This window comes from Sebastes umbrosus, chromosome 18 (genome assembly GCF_015220745.1).
Source record: "Sebastes umbrosus isolate fSebUmb1 chromosome 18, fSebUmb1.pri, whole genome shotgun sequence".
NCBI classification, from domain to species: Eukaryota; Metazoa; Chordata; class Actinopteri; order Perciformes; family Sebastidae; genus Sebastes; species Sebastes umbrosus.
In genome coordinates, this window is record NC_051286.1 from 8,375,812 (window position 1) to 8,396,291 (window position 20,480).

Consider the following 20,480-nt stretch of genomic DNA (forward strand, 5'->3'; position numbering starts at 1 on the left):
AAGAATTTGGCATGAGTATGAATACAAATATTTCATGTCCCATTTCAGGTACAGACACGAGAATGTGTCTCCTGGGGCTTCATTTATAAAAGTGCGCTTGAAATAATGTCTTAAAAAATGCAAAAAGTAGCTCCAGAACCATAACTCCGTAACTCCCTCACGTATTTAACCCCATATGAATTACGAGAGGAGAAAAATGACGAGGGCTTTGACAGAGGGTTGGATTCCAACACGTCCTCCTTTCAAAACCTAAAACATTAATCTGATGAAAACGTTTCCTGGGAGAGGAGAGAGTCTCAGAGGCCACTTATCACCACAAGAATTAAGTCCATCTTTAACACAATGACATCCAGCAGGTGCAGCCGTCGATGAGCTACTGTTTCTGGTATAACATTTATGATAGCATGACTCAATTTATCATTAAAAGCATGTTAAATTTAACATTTTATTTGTCAAGTCTTCATCAGTTTCAGCCATACAGCGGACTATTTACTCTGAGCTGAGCACATCTGCTCTTCTGGTTTGGGTAGAGTTTCCCACGCTACACATGATGCAAAGCAAATATGGCCGACGTATGAATAAAGCGAACAAATAGATTAAAAAGTTGAGTCAGACATAGACATCTCTGAGGAGTCAAATTAAATCTGCTGCCGTCAGGATTCGGTGGGTGTTAAACTCCCACAAGCCCCGGCGGCAGATCTGTGGGTGTTTGACAAAGTCGTTAAAAAGTGCTCAGTCTGGACTTTCTCATTACGGAGGGGATGGAGGGGTCAGGTTGACATTTAGATTGACGCTGGGAAGGAACCATTAGGGCTGCTAGGAGATCCCACTGAACTCCCCGTCCAACCGCCATACGTGTTTGTGTGTGTGTGACTGTGTCTACAGAGTGTGTGTGTGCCTGAGTTATCTTCTAATTACACTGAGTTTGGTGGGATATAACAGTTGATCACACACTCAGTTGGTCAATGCCAACAGAGGACGGTGGGAAAGCAAAGAGTTGTCTCTATCTCTGATACTGTAGACAAAATAATAGAAACACCACATACCATTTAGGAAATAATCTAAAGTAAGATTAGAATTACCGCCTCGCAGTTGTATGCCTCTGTGAGGTCACAGAGATCTTGACCTTTGACCTTTGGCAACCAAAATCTAATCAGTTCATCCTTAAATCTAAGTGGGCATTTGTGCCAAATTTGAAGATATTCCTTCAAGGCATTCCTCATAAAATGTGATAAAGTGCCCTCTAGGGTGCCCTTCCAGTGGAGAAAACATGATAATGTGCCCCTTACAGTGGAGAAAACTTGATGAAGTTCCCTCTAGGGTGCCCTTCCAGTGGAGAAAACTTGATAAAGTGCCCTCAATTGTGCCCTTCCAGTGGAGAAAACATGATAAAGTGCCCCTTCCAGTAGAGAAAACTTGATGAAGTGCCATCTACGGTGCCCTTCCAGTGGAGAAAACATGATAAAGTGCCACTTCCAGTGGAGAAAACATGATAACGTGCCCTCTAGGGTTCCCTTCCAGTGGAGAAAACTTGATAAAGTGCCCCTTCCAGTGATGAAAACTTGGTGAAATACCCTCTAGGGTTCCCTTCCAGTGGAAAAAAAACTTGATAAAGTGCCACTTCCAGTGGAGAAAACATGATAACGTGCCCTCTAGGGTTCCCTTCCAGTGGAGAAAACTTGATAAAGTGCCCCTTCCAGTGATGAAAACTTGGTGAAGTACCCTCTAGGGTTCCCTTCCAGTGGAAAAAAACTTGATAAAGTGCCCTCTAGGGTGCCCTTCCAGTGGAAAAAACTTGATAAAGTGCCCTCTAGGGTGCCCTTCCAGTGGAGAAAACATGATAACGTGCCCTCTAGGGTGCCCTTCCAGTGGAGAAAACATGATAAAGTGCCCCTTCCAGTGGCGAAAACTTGATGAGGTGCCCTCTAGGGATGCCCTTCCAGTGGAGAAAACTTGATGAAGTGCCCTCTAGGGTGCCCTTCCAGTGGAGAAAACTTAATGAAGTGCCATATAGGGTGCCCTTCCAGTGGAGAAAACATGATAAAGTGCCCCTTCCAGTGGAGAAAACTTGATGAAGTGCCCTCTAGGGTGCCCTTCCAGTGGAGAAAACTTAATGAAGTGCCATATAGGGTGCCCTTCCAGTGGAGAAAACTTAATGAAGTGCCATATAGGGTGCCCTTCCAGTGGAGAAAACATGATAAAGTGCCCCTTCCAGTGGAGAAAACTCTAAAGTACATGCCAGAAAACTTTCTGTGCACTGGTGCCTTTTTTTTTTTTTTTTTTTTTCACCCCTGCTCCTCAGACAGCCTGAGTCTGCCACTGAGTAGATGTATACAACAGCATAAAATGAAAATACTCAAATACAAGTACCTCAAACTTGAGTACTTAGTTACTTTCCATCACTTGTCTGTCTGTCTGGTCTGTGTGCAACAGCTCCAAACAGGTTGGACTTTAGTCAGCTCCATAGTAAATGCACAGAGAGTCAGAGAGTGACAGTTTGGTGAGAAAGTTGAGATTCACTGAACAAGAGAGGACACAATTATCTTGTCATGCCCCCAACTGAGCATCTCTGCCAGGGGACCAGCCTGTGTGGTCTCCGCTATTGAAAACATATGAACATTATCTGGACATTGCAATGACTTAAAGGAGCAAGCAGCTAAAACCTAATGGGCAGTTTACTGAACTTAAAAGTTAGTGCATTTATGATGCACTTGATGTTTGTTACAATTTTCCTAATAAGTTCAATTATGTCCCACTTGCAAGTCGATTTAATGACTTAATATATTAGAATAGGGAGCCTAGTTGGAGCACAATCTCTCTCTATACATAGGCAGCCATCCCATGTTATTGCTCAGTCATCCGTGTGCAACATTAACCCATTTTCCTCGCTTAATTAAAGGCAGAGACCCTTCACCCATGACCGCTGAAACACAAAACAACAATTTTCTGCGGATGAGTTCCATTAAACGTGCATTTCCTGTCCTGTTGTCCCTGCAGCATACCACTCTAATAGATAACATGCAGTAAATCAGCCTTTTCAACTGTGGGGCCATTCAAGCTGTAATTGCAATGAATATTTAACAGATGTCAACCAGTTTGCCACCTTAAGGTCACAATGTGGTGGTTTTAGAGAGTTTGTGTTGAACAAATGTCATTAACCTGTTAACACTCAACACAAAAGGGCATTAATCACCAAACTAAGTCCCTATCTAACATGCACAAAAGTTGCTAACATGCAAATGCTTTGAATCCTAGGGGATGACAGGTGACACACAGTCAGCTGGGGTTTAAAACAGGTGCAGTCCCTGCAGGATTCATGCATTTTACCATCCAAATTAGTCATATTATGTCAAACCTGCACGATATTAAACATCAAACTGAGATAAAATAATAAAAAATAAAAAAAAATAAAAGCTTCTTTCTCTCACCTTGTCAGCTGTCAAATGAAAAAATACAAATCACAGCTCCACGTTTCTCATAATTCCCCTCAAAAAGTTGCTTCCAGACTCTGTAACTCCAGGCTTTTTCCTCAGCTGTCAATGTGCATGAAATAAATGTGCATGTAGAGTGAAATGCACCATGCACACACACATATATACTCTCTGTCTCGGTGCTGCAGAGCTCTGTAGAAGCGAACACGCTGAGACATTTGGAGTAAATATACCCACAACATCGTCATGTGACCATCACTAAACTCCAGCTGAAGTTGGCTCTGCCTGCAAACCGAGCAGCTGCTGCTGGAGAACAGAGAGGTGAAGACATATAGAGACACCTGCTGTACGAGAGCGCCCTCTGCTGGGTAAACATGATAAATTACTACTGGACTGCACAGTTTCATACTAACTGAAGCCATTGACACAAAAACAGAGGAAAAAGGGGCAAAAAATGAATCAGTCTTTGGCCTTTACTTAAAGGTCCCATATCATGCTCATTTTCAGGTTCATACTTGTATGTTGGGTTTCTACTATAACATGTTTACATGCTGTAATGTTCAAAAAAAACTTTATTTTCCTCTGCCCGTATTTACCCTCTGTCTGAAACGCTCCGTTTTAGCGCATTTCGACGGAATTGCAACGGAATTGCGTTGCTAGGGAACAGCTTAGGTCCATGTTTATACATCCTGTCAGCTGATGACATTCACATACACTGCAACAGGAAATAAACACATTTAGAACGTTTACGTTTAAAATTGTGAAATGGTCTAAATATTGTATATTTGTGACATCACAAATGGACAGAAATCCTAACGGCTTGTTTCAAACGCACAATTTCTGAATACGGGCTGTGTGTGTTTCTCCGTATATTGAGCGTTTTGATAGTTTAACAGTATTTATATAGCACTTAAACCTGCTTTATAATATAAAAGACATGAAAATCGAACTTTTTACAGTATGTTAGATTATACTTAATATGATTAGTATTACTATTAATAATTTTTTTTAATAATTAATATTGTTATGAATTATTAATATTATATTATTGATATTAATTAATATTATAATTAATTAGATGATGCCTTCATGATCTAATCAATATCAAATTATTTTCTTGTTTAGTATATTTAGTTTTTTTTGCATAGGCTGTATTTTGTTTTAAACACTGTGCGTTTTAAACCCCCCAGTGGTTATATATGTTGGTAGGCAGGTAGAGGACCAGCATGCACCTGGGTGGACCTATGTTTTTTTTTTACCAGGCAACAATAGCAATGATTTTTTCATGATTTTCCTGACAACTGGCCACTACAATATGCATGTACAGTACATAATACCAATATATCCTGCAGCACTTGAAGGCATCGTGAGCACACCTGGGCGGAGCCAGGAAGAGGAATGTACCTACAGTAACACTCAGGTAACACTCCAACAAGTACAGACAAGGGTTGCCTTTCACATCCTATCAAAGGTAAATATGACTCATCACTCTCAACTGTAACTTTCTTAAAGTTTGTAAAGATGTCTGAGTTTTCTTTTATGGATAGTTTTGGATGTTTGATGTTATTGAAAGGCAGCTGTTGATGAGTTGCTGTAAACACCCCTATCTTCTCATGTACACAGAGTAACACGCCAAACTTTATTCATATTTTTCATATTTTAACTAGGCTTAATTTACCAGAACAGTTACACACCTGCTACAGCACAGAAAACACGTCTGAGAGGAACTGCTTTAATTCAGCAGTGGTCTGCCAACAAGAACAGACCTTATTTAGTCTACAGGTCAACATTTACAACCACTTTGCTCAGTTTCGGCTGAGTTTTTACATCACAGTTGAACACAGCATCGCACAGTGTGACTGTAAGGCAGTAACGTTTTAGATCAGTGGTCTCAAACTCAATTTACCTGGGGGCCGCTGGAGGCAGAGTCTGGGTGAGGCTGGGCCGCATCAGGTATTCCACAAAAAAAGCTTTGTTAAAAAAAAACAATCTTCTCAAAAGTCATTATTAACAGTTCTTTAACTTGAACGGTTCTTCTGAACATGAACAGTTCTTCTGAACATGGCCTCTACTGCGTCTCCCACTTTTCCTGAAATTGTCTGTGCTCGTCACCAACCTTTCTCCTCACTGCAGGCTTTGAAAAAGACATGATATATATTCATTCCACTTGGTGTCACTCCACAGTAAAGTTGTGCCTGCTGTGTTTGTGTTGCTCTGCAGTTACACCACCAGACCGCTAGTTGGCGGCGGCGTCTCTATGAGTTTCTTCTTCTTCTTGTACTACAAACAGAAACTGAGCGCAGTTGGAGCTAATAACTGTTGAACCACAGAGCTTTTACTGACATTACTGCAACGCCGAAAAGAGAACATATATCTGAGTGGATTTGTGTGAACAAACATTGAACAGATGGAGGCAGAGAGAAGTAGAACTTGGTCCTGGCCGCTCAGCATCGCTGAGAGACTGGACCAATCACAGCTGTTGCGGTCTGCGTCGCCGCGACGTGTAGTTCCATGTCTGGAGAGGTGACGTCAGGCTGCGGCGTCGATTCAACGCAGAAGTATAAATCAAGCTTTAATCAAGCTTATGCGATGTTACACGGGCCGCCATAGTTGTTGTGAAATGTTTCTCTGCTTGCATCAAGCCCGGCTGATTGCCCGCCCCCGGGAGCCACATACCCCGCTGTGATTGGTCGGTTCGTTCAGCCCGGGCTCGCGCAGCAAAGTGACCTTCCACGGCAAACTGCCATTCACATAGAACTCGCGGGCCGAGGGCGCGTGGTTAGCTCAGTTGGTAGAGCGGGCGCCCATGTAACAAGACTTGCTCTTGACCGCGGCGGCCCGGGTTCGAATCCGGCCTGTGGCCCTTTCAGCATCCACTCTCTCTCTCTCCGCCTTTTCCAAGACTCTATCCACTGTCCTGTCAATAAAAATGAAAAAATGCCCCCCAAAAAAAAAACTTTATAAAAAAAAAATAAATTTGCAGGCCGCACTAACATTAAACTTTCATATCAAGGTGGGGGCCACAAAATATCGTCTTGCGGGCCGCGAGTTTGAGACCCCTGCTGTAAACAGAGCCATGAGGAGGTGCAGAGGTGTAGTTTTCTCTCAGATCACTTGAATTACAATATGCTGAAAGGTTATTATGGAATTTTTGCCAAATTATGCCAAAATATTGTTGCCTACTGCCACTTTAATTCAGCAGTGGTCTGCCAACAAGAACAGACTTTATTTAATCTACAGGTCAACATTTACAACCACTTTGCTCAGTTTCGGCTGAGTTTTTACATCACAGTTGAACACAGCATCGCACAGTGTGACTGTAAGGCAGTAACGTTTTAGATGAAGTGGTGCATGATGATGCATTTATTGAATGTTATACAATTCCTCAAAATATAGAAGTCCCATTGAGGAGTTCATGTTTTGCCATTTGCTAAAAGGAAACACAAAATGAAGCTGTAGATTTTTCAAATTATGAACAGAATTTGGTTTAAGCCTCCTACCAATGCATCAAGGCCAGATTACATCATGCAAAGTGGAGAAAAGCTGCAGATTAGCGAGCTGAGCTGAAGTCTATGAAATAGGTGTTATGAAAGTTACAGTAGAACAATAAAAAAAATTAAGATGAGGTAATTCTGCATGGCACCACAAGATGGTAGGATTACACCTTGAAGGATGACTGCTACCTGTTTCCTGTTTGAACATTTGGTCTAGTTTGGTTCATTGTACCACTTGAGAACAATCCCATTTGAACTGTGCTGGTCCACAGTTTGTCTTTGTTTAGACATTTTCTGGTTTACATCTTAATTTCCCCAATTTTAGACTGTATTTTATTTAGGCACATTTGTGTGCCTGCTTGTGTTTAGACAACATTTAACATTTGAGAAGTTTGACATCTTTTGTTTTAATGAAAAAGGGTTTTTGTAGAAAAAAATGTTTACATTCCTCAACTAAGGTATCAGAGGAAGTATTGTTTTGCAATCAGTACTGAAACGTAGGTATCGTATTGACACTAGTAGAAAAAAAAATCTAATTATACCCATTTCTGCAAAAGATAAATTATGGGAAATGCAATGGAGAAGGCCTCAATGCTTTCCCACTTGCAATCCAAAACCCCCATCTGTCCCCTGGTGGGATATAAAAACGTGTCACATTCAGGCACGGAGAGGAATAAACACCCATCTTTAACAGTGATATTAATGCACTGCTTTCTGTTCACAACATCTGACACACATTTCTTTCCTTCTGTGACCGCTATGACTCCTCTGCTTACAATACAGTTTCAGTTGTTGTATATTAAATCAAGTTGCCAAGTAAAACCAACATAGCTGCCCACACATTCACCTCAACTTCGCTATCCTGAAGCTCAATAAAACTGTCAAACTAGAAGCAGCAGGAAGAGATAATACAAGAAGTGTGGGGTAAATAAACATTTCAGTGAGATGAATAACACTTAAAGCACTTCAGTGCAGCTGTTGATTGTGTTTAATATAGCTTTAAACCAAGCGGCAATCTCCGGGTCTGAAAAGTGAAGCCAATGCTGAAGTGCCTGAAGTGCTACAGATTGTATAGAAGTCTATGAGAAAATGACCCTACTTCTCACTTGATTTATTACCTCAGTAAACATTGTCAACATGAGTTTATGGTCTCAATCACTAGTTTCAAGTCTTCTTCAATACAGCATGATATTCATTTAGTAAATTATGGTCCCATTTAGAGTCAAATAGACCGTAAAGCAGGATATGCTTTAAGGCGTGGCTACCTTGTGATTGACAGGTCGCTACCACGGCATTGTCCGGTCTGGGAGTTGTCCGTGTTTTCGTCTTACAAGTGTAACATTTTGGTTACCAAAGAATGTTTTATTCTGTGTTCGTTTGTACTTAGCTCCACCCTGTCACCCTGTCAAAAACCAAAATGGCAACGGGCAAAATGCCGGGTCGTGCCAAGAAGATAACAAATTGCAAAAACTTGCAAAATCTTGCAAAAACTCTTGCGAGACTCGCTGCCCGACAACCTATCCATAACCTTAACCGTTTCAGGTTGATGCCTAACCTTAACCATCTCGTGAGAGTTTCACAATTTGGGTGTTACCTTCTAGACACGACCAAAATGCTGTACTCGAGGCCTCAAAACGGCAGTCCACAAACCAATGCATGACGTCACGGTGACCACGTCCACTTCTTCTTATATGCAGTCTATGATTTAAACTCATCCATTTGGATTAAGTCGTGAACATTAGTTAATAAGTTTAAGTTACATATAAGTGGTACAAAAAGCCAATTTCCCTCCCTGCTTGTCACTTTTACTACTTTGGTTTACAGGTCCTGCTTCAGTTGTAACTGGTCAGCGTGAATGAAATGGTTCAGAGCAAATAAGACAAGCTGGCTATAGTCACTTTATTGGGAGTCGTGTAGTTTAAGAATCGCTGTCCTAAAGCATAAAACCAGCGTTATAGACAACAATGAGATTGTCTTCATCCTCAGCTCACCCCGACTCTGAAGGGAAGTGTGTCTTTGAGTGTAAAGGTCTTCACTGTCTGTATGTCAATTACTCCGCTGGGACCTCGTTACCGCCCCGGCCAATCATGCATCCCCCTTAATTAACACAGGAAATTACATTCCTATATTTATACCCCAATAACTAGACTGGCCCGCTGAAAAGGTCACATCAACAGTTTAGCTGTTTTCGCCCTATAGCGGTGCAGCCCAGGAGGATATGGCTGGGAGGGAAGCCAAAAGGACCCGAGGCGAAGAAGAAACTTTTTGTGAGAACTTTTTTGACCTCAGAGTGTCGGAGTTGGTTGGTTTTTCACCTTGCCGTTAACAACTATTTGTCATCACGTTGAGGAGGATGTTGAATTAATCACTGGAAAATAGGCTTATTCTGAGCAAGTAGGTGACACCGCATGAGAAGGTAAATTTAATCCAAAGCGTCAAATATGAAGAGAAAGTGACATTTCCTCACGTTTGAGGGTCTACCACAGACAACAAGGTCCTCAGCTAATGTGCCCGGGACTGAGCTGCTGCAGAGGGACGTCTGCACGTCGTTCACAGTGACGACGGCTGAATTAATCTGCTCAAATTCTGCTCAGGTGAACTTTAATAATCACGGCAGCACTTTTCACGTTCATTATCTGAACTTATAACAAGCTTTTCGTCTTCATAATTTGGTCATTTTATTGGGTTTTCTGGAGAAAGTCTCCTGGCAAATCTTGACAGAAAATTAATCAACAATTTTGAGAAACAAATAATGTGGTGTGGTGATGTAGTTTAAAACACATGGGGTGGATGGATCCAGCAAACACAAGGCTTTCATCCAGGTGGCCGCTGTTCGTGTCCTGTGTTCACAATGTTCAGTGTCATTTTCACTGTAAAAACGTAGTAGTCTTAAGCTCAACCATAGTTTTAATTTTCCTAAACCTAACTATAGTGGTTTTGTTGAGTGTGAGTGAATGAGTGAGTGAATGAGTGATGCCAAGGATAGCTATAGTGAAGAAAATAAAGTGTGTCTGACAAAGTGGCATTACTACTGCCCATGCTTTTCATTCAAAATAAAACTTAATTCTCTCCAGAACAATGTTTGTGTTCTCATCTTTTCTGTTTTTTGTCTTGTCAGGGTGTTGCTGCTGATGTGGTTGCAGAGTGATGGGCCTGTCAAAGCGAGTGTCACTGTGGTCGGTGGAAGAAGTGTTGGAGTGGGTGCAGGATCAGCACCCGACCCACATGGACACGCTCCAGAAAGCCATAATTAAACACGCCATATCAGGTACAACTCATGCATCAAGTTCAAGATCTTTTTAGATTTAGAATTTTTTTAAATAAGATTGAGTTTTTCTGTACTCCTGATTTTAAACATCCAGTTTGTGAATGAATTAATACTCACACATGTTCACACGTCTCCTCCAGGCCGTGTGTTGCTGCGATTAAAGGATCATCACCTGGAGCTCCTCGGGCTGGAGGCTGAGGAGCAGCAGCAGGAGATCTGGCAGGACCTCCTCCTCCTTAGAGTTCAAGAAGAAATCATTGAACTTGATGACATCTGCTCTGGTGAGTATGCACTCTATCTTCAGGGTGTAGCTGAGCGCCAAACTAGTGGAATAGTAGTAGAAAGTAGTAGTTTCCTTTGATGGTGGTGTGGACCAACATTCCCATGTAATATGCACAGGGAATTCACAGGAAATCAAGCATGAATGTGCAGGATATTAATGATTTTCTGGCTGTTTTATTCCCCTCACAGTCGAAACTACACATTTTATTTCAATCAAACTCAGGCATATATTATAAAAACATGTTTAATGTCACCAACATTTACTAATGTTACCAAATCCACCAACATAAACAACCTTCTGGATTAACATTTTAATTGTTGCGTGTCCAACAAGAGAAACCAGCTGCTAACTTCTGTTTTATTTGTTCTACTCTGCAGAGTGTTTTTCTCCATAGCGGGGAATAAATATCTTCCGGAGAATTGCAGCTTTTTTATTTCCCATCCATTCATTCATCCATGTGAAGGAAGAAGAAAAGTGGGAGTGATGGAAACAACAAGAGAAGGTGAAAGAGAAAGACGAATCAATGAAGAATGGAGAGAGAAAGAAACCCATTTCCTGTGTGAAATCTGACCTGTGCAGATGGATGAGATTAGTTTTTGTCTGAGCGTCTTTTTTCTGAACCTTACTGTCCATTCGTCTCTGTCTGCTGTCTTTCTCTTGCAGTGGGTTTACATCCTATCAGTGTGTCATGGAATATTTTACGTTTAAACCACTTTGGTCAAGACTGAAATATCTCAACAGCTACTGGGTGGATTGTAATGAGACTTTGTGCAGACATTCGTGATCCCCAGAGGATAAGTCCTCCTGACGTTTCCTCTAGCGCCACAATGAGGTTCACATTTAGGTTTTGAGTGAAATGTCTCAACAACTATTGGATGGATTACCATGAAATTTGATACAGACGTACATGTCCCCCTCAGGATGAACTGTAATCAGCAGTTGTATGTGTCCGCCAACCAGCAAAGTTGCACCTTACGTCCATGTTTGTCCAAAATATCATCACTTTTGTGAAGACATTTGTGTGAAATTGTCATAATTACCATATGAATCCTTGAGTTGTGGCCAAAAACCTGTTTTATGAGGTCACAGTGACCTTTGACCACCAAAATCCAATCAGTTTATCCTTGAACTTATTGTTTGTGCCAAATTTGAAGATATTCCTTGAAGGCGTTCTTGAGATATCTCGTTCACGAGAATGGGTCGTACGGACAGGTATAAAAATGTAATTTGTCCGACAATTTGATTTACGACCAAATACCTGCAAAACTAAGGTCAGCCTCGGCTGCACTTTAGTTCTGTTTAGTGCTACTTAGCAAATGTTAGCATGCCAACACGCTAGATAACATACTGAACATGGTTGTAACTGTAGTAGATCATGTGTCTGTGTGCTACAGGGCGCTCTACTGACTGATAGGGTTGTATTACACTTGTTTATAGGAACACGGGGAAATTACAGGAAGATGCAGAAAGAGAAAAAAAAATCTGAGTAACTGCGTTTCCATTTCAACATTTCTGTGTCGAATCCAAACAGTAAAACTTCCTCCTGCTGTTTGCTCTTCTCTCTCTCACACACACACACAGTGACTGATATTCATTTTAAAATCCAGCTGTTGATTTAAATCTCTTGTTTCTATTTGAAATGTCTGTCCTTGTATTTTTGTCTGATATACCACAAACAATGCATTGTTTCTCTAAAGAGAGTTACAGAACATCCTCTAACTTCTCTGGATTTGATCCTGTTTTGTTTTCTGATACATACTGGATAATGTGATTATCCCATCCCATTTTAACTGGCTGCAACTAAGACTTATAACTTATGAATGTCTTTAATGCATCTGGTCTTAAAACTTTCAGATGCCTATTTCACATGATGCTCTACTTACTTTATTTATGATGTTGGCCTCCTTTTATTCGAGGCATCAACAGCACTCCACATTTGTATTACATGCAGTAAAAGGTCATCTCTATTTCTGAACATGTTTTCATGGTTGGTTGAATTAAAAGTGCTGCTTTGGCAACACAAACCTGCCACTTGTGTGTCGTCTTTGTGCTTTTACAGCTGCAGCCTCTCATGCACATCCAGAGTTCCCCTGCGACTTTGATCAAGGACTCTTAAAATTAAAAGGTCATAATAATAAAAAAACATATCAATGCTTGCTTACTTGTGTGCAGCCCAAATCACCATGTCATAGACTCCAAAAGACAGCAAGTGTAGTGTTGATGAACAGTGCAATAAAAAATGGAATTTATCTACGTCACATCAGTCTTGTCAGTCTGATCATAATGCAGGAAGTTGCACTGCCAATTACACTTTCACACAGATATTTTGAGTTATTCAGGTGACCAGGTTTACACCAGTTGGCAAACTCCGGGTCTGAAAAGTGAAGCCAATGCTGAAGTGCCTTAAACTTGCATTCTTTCTAATGGCCAGCAGGGGGCAACTCCTCTGGTTGCAAAAAAAAGTCAGATTGTATAGAAGTCTATGAGAAAATGAGCCTACTTCTCTCTTGATTTATTACCTCAGTAAACATTGTAAACATGAGTTTATGGTCTCAATCACTAGTTTCAAGTCTTCTTCAATACAGCATGATGTTCATTTAGTAAATGATGGTCCCATTTAGAGTCAAATAGACCATAAAGCAGGGGATGCTTTAGGGCGTGGCTACCTTGTGATTGACAGGTCGCTACCACGGCATTTTCCGGTATGGGAGTTGTCCGTGTTTTCGTCTTACAACTTTAACCCTTTCACAGTGTGTTTTGAGTTCATGTAAGTTAATTATAACATTTTTGATCGCCTAAAAAATGTCTAATTCAGCGTTCGGTTGTACTTAGCTCCACCCTGGTGTCACTTCTGGTTGCAAAAAAACAAGATGGCGACGGCCAAAATGCCGAACTCGAGGCTTCAAAACGGCAGTCCACAAACCGATGGGTGACATCAGAAGGGCTCGGAAGGTATCGGGAAGACTGGTGAGTCAGTGAGAAACAAAGAAAAACAATAATTTTATAATTTGTATATAATTACATACGTGCAGTCAGACTTTCACACACAGGAATGCAAAGAGGAAGAGGAATACTGCTGTTAAGGGTAAGAAACATATTTATGAAAACTTAAACTTGGTGTGTGAGTGAGAGTCTGAGTGCATATTTACAATTATATACATGTTTCCAGAAAAACAAAACTTATTAAGTGACCTTTCTTCTCTTTTTCTGTCTGTTTCTGAGCCCGATTGTGTGTGTGTTTATGTGTATGTGTGTGTGAGTGTGATTAATACCCCAGGAGATGGCGTGACATTTGATTTGGCGGGGCGTGGCTGAGGAAGCGCTCACTCAGCACAAACGTAAATCCACCTCACTGATGGAGTGAAGGGGGGGTTGAGGGGGTGTGATGAAATACACCACTGACCCTGACGACAGTGCCGGGAGGAAAACTCAGACACTAAACACACAAATGCAAATTCAGCTTATTTCAAGATATGTCCTCTTTTAGAAAATCACACCACCACAGTGGGTTGTATTGTACATAAAGTAAAATGACCTGAAGTTGCATTTGTATCACAGAAAGCCACTACTAATGATTTGAAAATGGAAAATATTGACTATATATTATGTCAAATGAGTTAATAGTATATTTTTATTTTTGCACGTAGGTGGGCACATTCATGTGTGTTCATGCGTACAGTGCTCCCACCCTCCCTAAAAATAGAGCTCCCCCGAAAGCAACGGTGTAATTCCAACACTTGTCCAGTCCAAACCATGAAAACATCCGTACACCAAAAGTGCGTTTGCCATGTGGGCAGTGGGGTGTCCATATACTTTTGGCCACTTATAACCATTAAAGGTCCCTTATCATGCTCATTTTCAGGTTCATACTTGTATTTTTTGTTTCTACTAGAACATGTTTACTTGCTTTAATGTTCAGAAAACCCTTTATTTTCCTCATACTGTCGGCCTGAATATGCCTGTATTTACTCTCTGTCTGAAACGCTCTGTTTTAGCGCATTTTGACGGAATTGCAACAGAATTGCGTTGCTAGGCAACAGCTTGGGTCCATGTGTACTTCCTCTCAGCTTATGACATTCACATACACTGCAACCAGGAATAAACTGGGACACATTTAGAATGTTTACGTTTAAAATTGTGTCATGGGTCTAAATATTGTATATTTGTGACATCACAAATGGACAGAAATCCTGACAGCTTGTTTCAAATGCAGAGTTTCTGAATACGGGGCTGTGTGCATTTCCCTGTGGATTGAGCGTTTTGATACTTTCACAGTATTTATATAGGACTTAAGCCTGCTTTATAATAAAAAAAAACATGAAAACCTCACTTTTTTTATAATATGGAACCTTTAAATTAAAGAATTTATTGTGCATATTTTGTAGGTACTTGATTGATCATTTGTGTGGCACATTTTCAAATCAGAGCACAACCTCACATCCTGCAAATTATGTGATCAATTTCTTATTCCTGTTAAACAGAGAAATAGATGCACATTTGATAGGACAGTCAGCTAAAACATACCTGCTGTTGATGCTGTGTCACACCACTAATGGGGTTACGTTGACTTGATTTATCCCTGTCCTTTTTTCATTGTTCCATACAACCAGGCCAACACTGCAGCTGTGATGGCGACCAGGCGTCCCACGTTTCAAACAGGCCAGTTGAAAGTCAGCTGAGAGCGTCCTCCTCCTCCTCCTCAGTCCTTCAGCGTCTGTCTGGCCACTGCAGCCTCTCTGTCACTTTCTAGTGATTTATTCATAGACCAGGGAAAGAAAGATCCATAGTTTCTGAAAGAAAAATGAGTTTGCGTCAGGAAGAAAAAAGAGAGTTCAGAAGTTCAGAGGGGATGTGAAAGTTTAGGAGGCCATGCCAGGAATCTGCTGCTCACTTCACTTCATAGCATTGCTGATGACGCATTTTCCCTCCTAACTGTAGGCTATTTGACATTATCAGCTCCACTCATGACTCCCTGTGAGCAGGAATTTGCCACATTATGTTTCTGTTACACCTTGAAAATTGGCTGTTGGCATACCTTGAAACATCAGTTGGTTTCCTCTCCTCTGTGGAAACAGCTGGTGGTGACTAGAGAGGATTAGAGAGTGATATTTGCATTCTTGGCTTTAATTTGCAAACATCAGCTAACGGGAAAAAACAGTTAACAGTAGTGGACTCAAGCTAACGGGACAGGGCACACAGCTATAGCACAACACTGGCATGGCTAACATTACATTCACATCATGTTGGCTGAATGGAAAGAACAGAACAAATCCTAATCCTGTTTGGGAGCTTTCATGCATTATTTCAAGATGGCACCACAATTGCTAGCCTTGATAAACTAACATACGTGGGTCTGGTTATTGTCAGATGTCAGCTAATTTATGCACAAATCTAACATAACATTACAGGGGCTACGCTACTGGCAATACACTGCAGCTAACAGGACATGAAGCCAACATTATCAAGACTAATGAGCCAACATAAACAAACAGGGCACATTAAGATAACTTAGCATTACAGGGGGTAAGCTATGGTACAGGGCTAATATAAACTAATATAAAATATGTATGTTTTTTTATGATTGATTATTTAAAAATCCTTACCCATAAGTTTAAATAAGGAATTAGTTTTACCTTGTTTTTTTTATGATTTTTTTTTTTGTGACTTCTGTTTTAAAATTCTATTTAGGATATATTTTGAAAATATAAATTTATAAGGTGAAACGGTCAGTGTATCTTTTGGTCATTCGATTTTCCTTTTCACAAACATGTTATTAAAAAACAAAAAAACTTGATTTTCGTTTTAAAAATACAAAAATTAAAATTGAAAGACATGGCGTTTTTCTTTATCAGGGTCAAAAAGGGATGAACTAAACTTAAAAAATGGGTTAATTTTCATTTTCTATTTCTAAAAACAAGAAAAATAAAATCACTAGAAGACAGAAACGCAAAAAAACGTCAATCCATGTCCATCACTTTCAGTTACACAGCAACACCGTGCTTCTTTTTCTCTCATACACAGCACCGTCCTCATACGCGCTCTTACTTTGTAAATGGCAACTTCCGGTCACAGAAGATGAAAAAACGTGGAGTTTTTTTCGTTTCTGTCTTATAGTGATTTTATTTTTTGTTTTTAAAAATAAAAAATGAAAATCAACCCGTTTTTTAAGTTTAGTTCATCCCTTTTTGACCCTGATGAAGAAAAACGCCTCGTATTTCAATATTATTTTTTGTATTTTAAAACGAAAATCAAATAACCACGCATTTTTGTTTTTTAATATCCGTTTGTGAAAGGAGAATTGAATGACCAAAATATACACTGACCTGAAACCATCTGTAGCCTATGGATTATAGGATTGTCTGTTTATAAATGTCACCTATGGTTCATTTCTTGTTTTTACATACTGAGGAAGGCCCTTTCCCAAAACCCTCCGTGCTATGACTTACACAGAAACGTTATTGTAGGCTATATTAGTTGCAGTGCAAATATCTTTTTTTGTGGGGGTGTAGTGTAGTATTCTTCAAAATGAAATAGTAATGCTATTGTATTATTCCCCTGCGAGAAAACTCTCTAAAAAGCACATTGATTTTCTGCTGCTCTGTTTAAACCTGGCAGAGAATTTGCAACACCATACCCAGTTTACAACTCACACTCCACCGAGTGTGTACGTGTGCATTTGAAGTATACATACATACATCCACAGCTCTTGCTTCGTGCGTGTAAAAATTGCCTGTGCATGCAAGCAGTTTACAATACGAGTGAAACTGTCACTTGAGAGCAGCCAAACACCAGACCACATTATTAAATTTTCCCTGAGTCTGTGCTTGTTTAAAAATCACTCCTACAGCTGCAGCCTGGAGGTAACCAACTGTAGAGCTGCAAAATGTGAAACAGGGCGTCTGACGAATATCTGCTTTCAAACATATATTTATTAGCTGCTTTTGTTCGGTCGAGATGCAGAACATGTAGGAGGTGGTGGAGTGAGTTTAGAGAGTGAGGTTTCAGCTCCTGCAGCAGTCCACAATGCTGTAGAGATCTTGAGCAAAACATTGTATTTCTAACCTGCTCCAGAGAGAGGCTAATGTGAGCGGACATGTGGAGGAGGTCAAGAGAGACAACAACTCTAAGTAACTAGATTTGCTGAGCAGGTTTGTGAAAGGGAAGTTTTGCATCTGAATCCCCAGACAGGCTGATAAAATCTAGAACCTGTTTCTAGATAGTAATAACAGTTTGCCGATCTTGAATGGTTCAGGTTAGGATAGGTCATCGTGCAGCGAGTCTTGCAAGAAGTTTCCTACATTTTTGCAACTTGTGGGTAACCATCTAGACATGACCAGGCTCACTACCATAGTAGAAGTGGGCATATTCACCTTGACCCATAAGTTTGTGGACTTTAAAGCCTCGAGTTCGGCATTTTGGCTGTCGCCATCTTGTTTTTTTGCAACCAGAATTGACACGAGAGGGTGGAGCTAAGTACGACCGAACGCTTTTGGCGACCAAAAAGGTTACAATTAACTTTCATGAACAGAAAACACGCTGTGAAAGGGTTAATTTTGTAAGACGAAAACATCGACAACTCCCAGACAACATCGTGGTAACGACCTGTCAGTCACAAGGTAGCCCCGCCCTAAAGCATACCCTGCTTTATGGTCTATTTGACTCTAAATGGGACCATAATTTACTAAATGAACATCATGCTGTATTGAAGAAGACTTGAAACTAGCGATTGAGACCATAAACTCATGTTTACAATGTTTACTGAGGTAATAAATCAAGTGAGAAGAAGGATCATTTTCTCATAGACTTCTATACAATCAGACTTCTTTTTGCAACCAGAGGAGTCGCCCCCTGCTGGCTGTTAGAAAGAATGCAAGTTTAAGGCACTTAAGCACTGGCTTCACTTTTCAGACCTGGAGGTAGAGTATCATCTATATATAAAAAGATCACTTTAACATCTTTTACTTTCTGTGAAGCTGCTCTCAATTTTCCATCAAATCTCCTTTTATGTGTTTTTGCTTTCAATGTTGCTGCTACTTAATTCTTCTTTCATTTTATTCCTCTATGGTCCAAATCCTTGCTGAGAGTCAATGTTTCCAGCTTCATTCTAACTGGATTTCTGTCATGGAGCTTCTTAGCAATCGAATTACAGCAGAAAGAGAGACATCCAGCAGCCCGAAGCTTTTTCCCTCCTGAGACTCTTCAATTCAGCAGTGATCAATGTGGCGTAACCGGCAAACTGTCCACAGATTCAGTCAAACCATCGCTCCAGGTGGGAACGAATATATATAAAAAAATAGGTTAAAGCAGGAGGAGCAGGATGAATGTAAGTTATACACAGTAATGTTTTGACACTGATGGGTGTTAATTCAACACAATCTCATGGCAGTTTTATGAAATAGTCGCAGAATTGAATCTATTTGACTTGTGTACATAGACGCTCAGCACGACAACACGTGACGCATGTGTCAATTTCTGCTGCAGTCTTTTCAAAATAACACTACTTAGTTAGGTTTTGGAAAAGATCGAGTTGGTTAGGCTTAGTCAACAAAACTACTTAGTTAGCGTTAGAAAAAGATCGCAATTTGGGTTAAAATTACACCGGAAGTGCCGTAACTTAAGTACGGAAGTTCCGTGACAAAACTACTTAGTTAGGTTTAAGAAAAGATCACGGTTTGAATTGAAATAACTCTGGAAGTTACGTGGCAATGTTATGGAAAATTACTATGTATGTAGCGATGCCTCTTTATGCAAAGTTACTGTCTACTCTGTCTAATGTGTGCTCTTTGTCTCATGTAGTGGGAAAGTACTGAGTGTTGACTTTTACTGGGACACTGTGTGAAAACAACTCCTTATCTGTGTAAAACAACTCCTTTTCTCACACTCCCCGTTGTAGATGTCTATATAATCACATTGTAATAATCTCCTGCAGTGCACTCTTCTGCAGACTCTGTGTGACTCTGTATAACCAGGGCCTCTTCTTGCAAGAATAAAATACAACAAAGACATTTCATCTGTTTCAACGTTCATTAGGACTCATCTAGGGAAATTGACAGAATTTCCATTACAGCAAATACATCTTTGACTTGTGGTTTCACACGGGACACGAACACCGGTCTCCTGGGTAAAAGTTCGGTATTTTTTGACCCACCTATCCACCCCGACCTCCTTCCTACACAGCTTTAGTCACTCTTTATACTTCCTGGTTCACAATAATGTGGATTACATACGAATTGATTTTGTGCGGACCATTACGAAAAAAAACGTGAAATTCGAGTCTATGCACATGAATCAATTCATAAAATTTTGTGACTATTTCACGAACTGCTGTGCGACTGAGCTGGTTAATTACAGCTCGCTTACAGCTTATTCTCTATCAGTACATTCTCTATATTGTTGATTTTCAGACAGTTTTCAGTTGTTATTGGATGCATATTTTTGGCGTAGGGTTTGGTGAACTGATGCACCTGGTTAGGACTAAGTAGAGGGAAAGAAAAATCAAGAGAGATGGGAAGAGGGATAATAGAGACGGCTAAATAAAAACAGATTCAGTGCTCCTGCTGAGTTTATTAGCAGAGCGCACCTGTTCACAGGCTACAGCAGGTGCCTCTAGCAGACAAGGCCAGACTGAACATAAACGTGTGTGTGTGCACTAGTCCAATCACTATGACCATCTGCTACCAAACACACCCATTTGTCAAGACAAACGAGTGACAGAGGAAGGAAGGCGAAAGCTAGAAGGAGAAAAAAAACACACAACACAGTGTACTTTATTACCTGGAAGTGGGAAAATGAGTTTTGTCAACAAATGGCCCATCTATTTCCCCTCACATCAATGGACTCATGGCACTTGATTTATCTTCTCTGTATTGGAAGCAATGGAGTGAAAAGGAGAGAGAGAGAGAGAGAGAGAGAGAGAGAGATGGAGGTGGAGAGGCTCCTGCTGCCTTTAAGTCTTGTGGGAAAAAAAGCACATCAGTTGAGGCTGAAGCTCTGATCAGAAACAT

General features: G+C 40.4%; 2 protein-coding genes across 3 annotated transcripts in view; one reads left to right on the forward strand and one right to left on the reverse strand.

Annotated features, from left to right (window-relative positions):
• Positions 1 to 3,728, reverse strand: part of scara5 (scavenger receptor class A, member 5 (putative)) — an 82,271-nt gene extending 78,543 nt beyond the window's left edge. The window contains exon 1 of the mRNA XM_037751374.1: positions 3,429 to 3,728. The gene's annotated coding sequence lies outside the window, so the exon portion shown is untranslated. The remainder of the gene's footprint in view (positions 1 to 3,428) is intronic.
• A 905-nt stretch (positions 3,729 to 4,633) lies between these two features.
• Positions 4,634 to 12,505, forward strand: LOC119476520 (sterile alpha motif domain-containing protein 12-like). 2 transcript variants are annotated; one of them, XR_005204028.1, is made up of 5 exons: positions 4,634 to 4,902; positions 10,044 to 10,193; positions 10,334 to 10,474; positions 10,854 to 11,688; positions 11,800 to 12,505. XR_005204028.1 is itself a non-coding variant. In XM_037749868.1 (4 exons), the coding sequence occupies exons 2-4, from the start codon at positions 10,073 to 10,075 to the stop codon at positions 10,868 to 10,870; spliced, it is 279 nt and encodes a 92-aa protein (XP_037605796.1). In that variant the 5' UTR covers positions 4,646 to 4,902; positions 10,044 to 10,072; the 3' UTR covers positions 10,871 to 12,505. The 2 variants fall into 2 exon arrangements, 1 of the variants encoding a protein (XP_037605796.1); XM_037749868.1 differs by having other exon boundaries at positions 4,646 to 4,902; positions 10,854 to 12,505.
• The last annotated feature ends 7,975 nt before the right edge of the window (positions 12,506 to 20,480 follow it).